Source organism: Zea mays, chromosome 6 (assembly GCF_902167145.1).
Source record: "Zea mays cultivar B73 chromosome 6, Zm-B73-REFERENCE-NAM-5.0, whole genome shotgun sequence".
Taxonomy (NCBI): Eukaryota; Viridiplantae; Streptophyta; class Magnoliopsida; order Poales; family Poaceae; genus Zea; species Zea mays.
Genome location: NC_050101.1, coordinates 124,378,607 through 124,387,610, shown reverse-complemented (window position 1 = coordinate 124,387,610; position 9,004 = coordinate 124,378,607). Strand labels below are relative to the sequence as shown.

General features: G+C 56.7%; 1 protein-coding gene across 1 annotated transcript; it reads left to right on the top strand.

Moving 5' to 3' along the window:
- Positions 1 to 5,409: 5,409 nt before the first annotated feature.
- On the top strand, positions 5,410 to 8,012 carry LOC100191540 (uncharacterized). The gene is given in 2 exon segments (NM_001136971.1): positions 5,410 to 6,637; positions 7,681 to 8,012. Coding segments are annotated over 2 exon segments (1,134 nt in total). The 5' UTR covers positions 5,410 to 5,578; the 3' UTR covers positions 7,756 to 8,012.
- The last annotated feature ends 992 nt before the right edge of the window (positions 8,013 to 9,004 follow it).

Below are 9,004 nucleotides of genomic sequence, written 5' to 3'. Positions count from 1 at the left end.
CGCGCGGAGAAAGTCGACGAGCACTGCTTCCTATTTGGGATCGAGCTCGGAGCCGATCCGGACTTGCTTGGAGGCGTCACTGCTGGGATCGAGGGGGACAGACTTAACCGTCTCCGCTGGCTCGAAGTTGCCGGCATGACGCTTCACGTCTGGCACCTCCTTAGAGAGGCTCTCCAGGTCGGCAATGAGGGCCTCGGACTCGGCGAGGGCCTCGGCGTACTCCACGCACTCCACGTCGCATTCGAACGCGTGTTTGTACGTGGGGCCGACGGTGATGATCCCGTTGGGGCCCGGCATCTTGAGCTTCAGGTAGGTGTAGTTGGGGACGGCCATGAACTTCGCGTAGCATGGCCTCCCCAGTACCGCGTGGTAGGTTCCTCGGAACCCGACCACCTCGAACGTCAGGGTCTCCCTTCGGAAGTTGGAGGGTGTTCCGAAGCAGACGGGAAGGTCGAGTTGTCCGAGGGGCTGGACGCGCTTCCCGGGGATGATCCCATGGAAAGGCGCAGCGCCTGCCCGGACCGAGGACAGATCGACACGCAGGAGCCCGAGGGTCTCGGCGTAGATGATGTTGAGGCTGCTGCCTCCGTCCATGAGGACCTTGGTGAGCCTGACGTCGCCGATGACGGGGTCGACGACGAGTGGGTATTTCCCCGGGCTCGGCACGTGGTCGGGGTGGTCGGCTTGGTCGAAGGTGATGGGCTTGTCGGACCAGTCTAGGTAGACTGGTGCCGCCACCTTCACTGAACAGACCTCCCGACGCTCTTGCTTGCGGTGCCGAGCCGAGGCGTTCGCCGCTTGCCCACCGTAGATCATGAAGCAGTCGCGGACCTCGGGGAACTCTCCTGCCTGGTGATCTTCCTTCTTGTCGTCGTCGTGGGCCCTGCCACCCTCCGCGGGTGGCCCGGCCCTGTGGAAGTGGTGCCGAAGCATGACACACTCCTCAAGGGTGTGCTTGACGGGCCCCTGGTGGTAGGGGCATGACTCCTTGAGCATCTTGTCGAAGAGGTTGGCACCTCCGGGGGGTTTCCGAGGGTTCTTGTACTCGGCGGCGGCGACAAGGTCCGCGTCGGCGGCGTCGCGTTTCGCTTGCGACTTCTTCTTGCCCTTCTTCTTGGCGCCGCGCTGAGTTGACGCCTCGGGGGCATCTTCCGAAGGGCGGCCCTGGGGCTGCTTGTCCTTCCGGAAGATAGCCTCGATCGCCTCCTGGCCGGAGGCGAACTTGGTGGCGATGTCCATCAGCTCGCTCGCCCTGGTGGGGGTCTTGCGACCCAGCTTGCTCACCAGGTCGCGGCAAGTGGTGCCGGCGAGGAACGCGCTGATGACATCCGAGTCGGTGATGTTGGGGAGCTCGGTGCGCTGCTTTGAGAATCGCCGGATGTAGTCTCGGAGAGACTCTCCCGGCTGCTGTCGACAGCTCCGAAGGTCCCAGGAATTCCCAGGGCGCACGTACGTGCCCTGGAAATTTCCGGCAAAAGCTTGGACCAGGTCGTCCCAATTGGAGATCTGCCCCGGAGGCAGGTGCTCCAACCAGGCGCGAGCAGTGTCGGAGAGGAACAGGGGGAGGTTGCGGATGATGAGGTTGTCATCGTCCGTTCCACCCAGTTGGCAGGCCAGACGGTAGTCCACGAGCCACAGTTCCGGTCTCGTCTCCCCCGAGTACTTCGTGATTGTAGTCGGGGGTCGGAACCGGGTCGGGAACGACGCCCGTCGTATGGCCCGGCTGAAGGCCTGCGGACCAGGTGGTTCGGGCGAGGGACTCCGATCCTCCCCGCTGTCGTAGCGCCCCCCACGCCTAGGGTGGTAGCCTCGGTGCACCCTCTCGTCGAGGTGGGCTCGACGGTCGCGGTGATGGTGCTCGTTGCCGAGGCGACCCGGGCCCGCAGGCGCTGTGTTGCGCGTGCGCCCGGTGTAGACCGAGGCTTCCCGCATGAATCGGGAAGTCGCGGCATGATGTTCCGAGGGGTACCCCTGCCTTCGGGAGGCGGAGCTCTCGGCCTGCCGGACCGCGGCGCCTTCCAGGAGATTCTTGAGCTCTCCCTGGATTCGCCGCCCCTCGGTGGTTGATGGCTCCGGCATCGCGCGGAGGAGCATTGCTGCTGCAGCCAGGTTCTGGCCAACCCCACTGGATGCGGGTGGCGGCCTGACCCTGACATCGTCGGCGATGCGGTGCTGGAAGCCCTGGGGTAGATGATGTTTTTCTCCGGCCGGAGGTTGGCCCGGCCATGCCTGCCCGACGTCCCGGCGGATCGGCTCAAGCGCTCCTGCTCCCTCGTCGATCCTGGCCTGCACCCCGCGGATTTGCTCGAGCTGTGGGTCATGCCCCCCCACCTGAACGGGGACCACAGCTAGCTCCCGTGGGATGTCAACGTGAGGCACCGACCTAGGGAGATCACCGTCCTCCGGCATGCCGAGATGGTTGCCTTCGGAGGGACCCCCTAGATCGATGTGGAAACATTCGCGGCTTGGGCCACAGTCCTCGTCGCCGAGGCTACGGCTACCGTCGGAACAGTCGGAAAGGCAGTAGTCGCATGCGGCCATGAAGTCCCGCATGGCACTGGGGTTGCCAAGTCCAGAGAAATCCCAACAGAAGCTGGGCTCGTCGTCTTCCTCGGACCCAGAGGGCCCGTAGGTCGAGACGTCCGCCAGCCGGTCCCAAGGTGACCGCATACGAAACCCCAGAGGGTTTGGACTTGCCTCTATGAGAGCGCCCGCCAAAGCGAAGCCGCTAGGCGGGTCGAGGCTGAATCCGAAAGACGTGGGTTGGGAATCGGTCGGTACCTCTTGGTCGACGGGCGGTGATGAAGTCACGTCGGGGACTGACTGCACCGTCGTCTCAGGTACGAGGGTGACGTCTAGCAAGCCTTTCGTGAGCGCGCTGGCGTCGTCCGTTTGCCCGGAATCGGCGCGTTGCGGGGAGACGACGCTCGTCTTCGTCTCAAGCGCGAGGTCGATGCCCGGTGCGCCCCCCGTTGGGGTGCTGGTGCTATCGACTCGCTCGACAGCCGACGAGGCGCTGCCTCCTGCTTGGCCTTGGTTGCCCCGCCTCCCCCTCCGTCGGCGGGGAAGAGGGCGGGGTGAGCTCGAAGGTTGTTCTTCGACCACGCGGGGAAGACGTCGTTGATTCCGCCGGCGGCGGGCGGGCTGTCGGCCGCCATTGTCGCTGTCGCCCGGCGGTGGAATGAGTATCATGTCGTAGCTGCCGTCGAGGGACAAGAACTCAAGACTCCCGAAACGGAGCACCGTCCCGGGTTGGAGAGGTTGCTGGAGACTGCCCATCTGGAGCTTGACGGGAAGCTGTTCGTCAACACGCAGCAGGCCCCTACCTGGCACGCCAACTGTCGGCGTTTCGAGACCGGGGGGTCCCTAAGCCGACGAGTGAATGTCGCCGCGTGCCCCAGCCCAGATGGGTCGACGCGAGGCCGAGCGCGAAGGGGGGAAGTGAGGTGGCCGGAGACAGGCGTGAGAGAGGTGGAAATCCCGCGGCCTTCGTGTTCGTCCCGCGCCCAGGTCGGGTGCGCTTGCAGTAGGGGGTTACAAGCGTCCACGCGGGAGAGGGAGCGAGCGGCTTCAAGCGAGCGCCTGTCTCGTCCTCGTCCCCGCGCGGCCCAACCATCTCTAAGAGGGCCCTGGTCCTTCCTTTTATAGGCGTAAGGAGAGGATCCAGGTGTACAATGGGGGATGTAGCAGAGTGCTACGTGTCTAGCGGGGGAGAGCTAGCGCCCTAAGTACACGCCATCGTGGCGGCCGGAGAGGTTTTGGCGTCCGGTTTGTGTGATGTCGTGGCCGTCGGAGGAGCGCTGGAGCTTGGCGGAGGGACAGCTGTCGGGGCTGTCGAGTCCTTGCTGACGTCCTCTTGCTTCCGTAAGGGGGCCGAGAGCCACCGTCGTCACAGAGTATGCGGGGCGCCATCATTGCCTATCTGGTGGAGCGAGCCAGATGGGACGCCGGTCTTGTTCCCCGTGGCCCGAGTCAGCTTGGGGTAGGGTGATGATGGCGCCTCCTGTTGACGTGGCTGATCTGCGCCCTAGGTTGGGCGATGTGGAAGCTCCTCCGAAGCCGAGGTCGAGCCTGTCTTCCGTGGCCGAGGTCGAGTCCGAGCCCCTGGGTCGGGCGAGGCGGAGACCGTCGGCTGAGGCAGGGCGGAGTCCGAGCCCTGGGGTCGGGCGAAGCGGAGTTCGTCGTCTTCTGGGGCTGAGCCCAAGTCCGAGCCCTGGGTCGGGCGGAGCGGAGTTCGTCGTCTTCTGGGGCTGAGCCCAAGTCCGAGCCCTGGGTCGGGTGAAGCGGAGTTCGCCGTCTTCCGGGGCTTAGCCCGAGTCCGAGCCCTAGGTCGGGCGGAGCGGAGTTCGCCGTCTTCCGGGGCTTAGCCCGAGTCCGAGCCCTGGGTCGGGCGGAGCGGAGCTTCCTATGGCGCCTGCGGCCGGGCCTGACTGCCTGTCAGCCTCACTCTGTCAAGTGGCACCGTAGTCGGAGCGGCGCAGGCGGCGCTGTCTTTCTGTCAGGCTGGTCAGTGGAGCGGCGAAGTGACGACGGTCACTTCGGCTCTGTCGGCTGAAGGGCGCACGTCAGGATAAAGGTGTCAGGCCACCTTTGCATTAAATGCTCCTGTGATTTGGTCGGTCGGTGCGGCGATTTGGTCAGGGTTGCTTCTTGGCGAAGACAGGGCCTCGGGCGAGCCGGGAATACGTTAGCCGCTGGAGGGGGGCCTCGGGCGAGGCCGAGATCCTCCGGGGTCGGCTGCCCTTGTCCGAGGCTAGGCTCGGGCGAGGCGTGATCGTGTCCCTCGAATGGACCGATCCCTGACTTAATCGCACCCATCAGGCCTTTGCAGCTTTATGCTGATGGGGGTTACCAGCTGAGAATTAGGAGCCTTGAGGGTACCCCTAATTATGGTCCCCGACAATTATGGTCTAAATGATTGTTAAATAGTAAAAAAAGATGGATGACTAAAGTACTAGTTCATGCTTGAGCTAGACTTATATTGAGTATTTTATACTCACGAGTTAACAGGTATGGGTGAAGGCGGAACGTTATAAATACCTGTTTACCCGTTGCGTGAAGATTTTTTTCCAATTACAGAACAACGGGTAAAATATTTAGCCCACATACATACCCTAAGGACTACTTTGGAAACCTCAAATCTTTTTCGGGACTAGAGAGGATTGGAGTGAAAATAAACTAATTTGCTCTTTAATTTTCTTCAATCCCAAAAAGAATTTGAGTTTCTAAACTACCTTTAATAGAGTAAATATCCATCGGACATGTGGTCGCGGTACCATTGCCATCTGTACATTGTTGCCCGTGTGGTGTCGGCCTCGACCGTCGCCGACGCCGCGCATCCAGCGTCCCTGTCTACGTTACCGACTCCTCACGCTGGCCGGACCACGTGCCCCCACGTCTCGCCGTCCCCGGTTCTCATCCACCCCGAGCTCCCCCAACGCGTTTTACCACAGACCAATAAGTGGCCAATCCCTCGCTGCCCCCACACTCCAGAAGTCCAGACCAAAGCTCTAAAGTCCAATCCCTCGCTAGCCACTTGCCATCTGATCAACCAGCCAGCCGATCTCAGCGATCCGCCATGGCCACCGCGTATTACGAGAGGCCCCGTGGCGGCGCCGTCGAGGAGGCGGACGACTTCGATGAGTTCGACCCCACGCCGTACGGCGGTGGGTACGACCTCGCCGTCACCTTCGGTCGCCCGCTGCCACCGTCCGAGGAAACCTGCTACCCGTGCTCGGCGCCCTCGACCTCCTACGACGCACCGCACTACGCCGCCTCCGAGCCGTCCCCCTACGGTCACCACGCCAAGCCAAAGCCCAACTATGGGTTCCGCCCCCAGCAGGAGCAACAGCCGTCTTACGGCAGCGGCTACGGATCCAGGCCCGAGCCCGCTGCGGAGGAGGGCGGTGGCTATGGATCTGGCTTCGGATCCGGGTATGGGAGGAAGAAGCAGGAGGAGGAGAGCTACGGCTCTGGATATGGGAGGAAACCGCAGGCGGAGGAGAGCTACGGGTCCGGCGGGTACGGCTCTGGCTACGGCGGTCAGACCCGGCCGGAGGAGAGCTATGGGTCAGCAGGGTATGGATCTGCCAATCCGCAGGCTGAGACATACGGCTCTGGCTACGGGAGGAAGCCACAGGTAGAGGAGAGCTACGGATCGGAGTATGGGTCTGGGTTCGGGAGGAAGCCGCAGATTGAGGAGAGCTATGGATCGGGGTACGGGAGGACGCCGCAGGTTGAGGAGAGCTATGGATCTGGTTACGGGAGGAAGCCTCAGGTTGAGGAGAGCTATGGATCTGGGTACGGCAGCAGGCCGCAGGGTGGGGAGGAGTATGGCAGTGGTGGTGGTGGGTATGGGAGGAAGGCACAGGAGGAGACCTATGGCTCCTCGGGGTATGGCTATGGCAGGAAGAACGAGGAGCAGAGCTATGGTGGTTCTGGCTATGGTTATGAGAAGAAGGCATCTGAGGAGGACGAAGGTGCCTTTGGCTCTGGTGGTTACCGGAAGCCAAAACCCTATGACGAGGAGACACAGGGTTCATACGGTTATGGAGAGGAGCAGCCCAAGTATCAGAGTGGCGGGTATGAGAGGCCGAGCTATGGTGGGGGAGAGGGGTACTATGGCCGCAAGAAAGATGTAAGATCCTTTCTCCCTCTTTGGTTTACCTATGTGAATGTGAATTCATTTACTTTATAGTGGTTGAATAACTGCTTATCCTTCTAATCCTTGAATAGGATGGCCTTTCAAGGTAGTCGTTGTTTAGCTAGTAGAGTTTGTGAATCTAAAAACTAAATCACACTATCTCTAGGTTGCAAAAGATAGCTTTAGATAAATGCTGATGATATAAACAGTGTTTTTAAGGCGTGGCCTAGGCGCTAAGGCGGTGATCATGGTTACTTGCTCGCCTAACCGCCTTAAGAACACTGGATATAAATCTAGGTTTTAGGCGCTAGATGAAGTATGTCACTGTGTCAAAAGTTGTCAAAAAGATATTAGGAGCATGCTCTATTAAGTTGATCCTATTTGAACTTCTTGCTAGTGCTTAATGAACTATACATATCTGTGGTATTTAGGGTGCATAGCTTTCATATATTTGTGTACATCTGATAATACAGATTTGCTTGTGGGTAGTGCTTCTAGTTTCTAGAAATCTACAGTATAACTGTATTCAACTTATCCTAAAACACTGTAGTTAAATGAATATCAATGTAGGTTATTCATTTGGATTCAGTACTCTGTTGTGTAGGAATGCAACCTTGTGCTTGAGCTGTGGACTTCACATAACGTATAATGCATGGTTGTGTGTGTAGTACTTACTCTGTTCGAAATTGTAAGACTTTGTGGCTCTCTAGGTGCATAAGTTTTTCTATGCATCTAGATTTACACGATGTGTAGGTACAATCGACGATGTATCTAAAAAAAACCAAAATGTCTTACAATTTTGAAGAGAGGGAGTATATTTTATAAGACATATCTGGGCAGCACGAAGATCTGCATATTCACATCGTGTTTTGAATGAAGTTCAATCCACAGCACAAACTTGATATGTGACAGACTTTATTTGTTCACTTTGTTGGCAAAAGTAGTTCCTATGTTATTTTCTTAAGGACTTGTCTGTTTTCCAGTGATAAAAATAGAATAGAAAACATTCTCTCCAATTATAACCATTTCTTGTGTAGGATGACGACTCGGATGATGAGAAGAAGCGGCGTCATTCTAAGCACCACCACCATGGCCACCACTACGATGACTAAGCACCAGTGCCTTCTGCTGGGCGTTGCCCTGGTTCACCGCTACTGCTACTATATCCATTCGCTTGCATAAATAAAGACGGCTGTGTACCTTCTGGACACTGGACCACCGTTGCGACGTTGCCTCTGCATTGTTACAGCCGAGCCGTGAGTGTGCTGTTTATTATCTAATGTTCAAATCGTTGTGATGAACCACCGTCCACGCCTGTTGATGCCGAACCGAATGTCTGGATTTACTTTGCGCCTGTTCTTGTGGTGTTTGTCGCCTTCCCTGTCACAGTTATGTTTGGTGTCGTGTTGTTGTTTCTGGAACGTTCTCGTGGTGGTGGATAGATATCCCCATTTCTGCCAGCTGCTCTTGTCGATACCTTTCAACACCTCGTTTTGGTGCTCCAAGTCCCTCCAAACAGGTGCCCCTGATGTAACTGCGAACAACAGGTGTCTCTGATGTAAGGCCGGTTGCTATAGGTCGTGGCAGTCTGCTCAGTAACGAGCGAAGTGATTGATCTACGCTTCCTTTGGGAGGTCAATTATCTAGTTTCGCAAGTGAAGGTTTTGCTTTGTAGTTCTTGTGTCAAATTTGCAGCGACGAACCGAAACGATTCGTTTATTGACATATCCTATTCATCGACATACCTCGTAAATTGTAATTGTGTGTTTCTATATTTTGTCTCAGCGATCTGATTTTACTAGCCTCCGTTTCTATATATTGTCCCTAGCAGACTTCTGTTTTAGCCATAAACCTAAATCGAAAGATTCAGACAACAAGCGCAGTCCAACAGAATCACTGTTGAAACCTCCAACCAAGTATGGACCCTTTTAATCCACCCCCTCTGGTTATAGTTGCTAGCCTCACATATCTCCAACACAGTCACTAGATAACCATTGCACCTAAATATTTCCTCGACTATCTATCTTAAACCCAACTGTGCGCTCTATCGTATCTTGGTGGGCAAAAGCAAAGCCCTATAATATTTCTTTGCCTTTAAACGATGAACTATTCCATGTTTGTAATCATCATCTCCATCTCTATCACCTTCTACGCCTTGTTCATCATCAAGTGAACCCTGGTTAATTGTACACAATAAAAAACATTACTCCACATGATTGCCATTCAATTACCGAAACCAAACTCAAGCTTTCAATCTCCCCCTTTTGTAATTGATGACAACCTTTTAAAGATGTGAATGTAATTGAAATTCCAAGCTAGCACTTTACAGAAGAGTAAATTGTTAACTTATCCAACATTAAA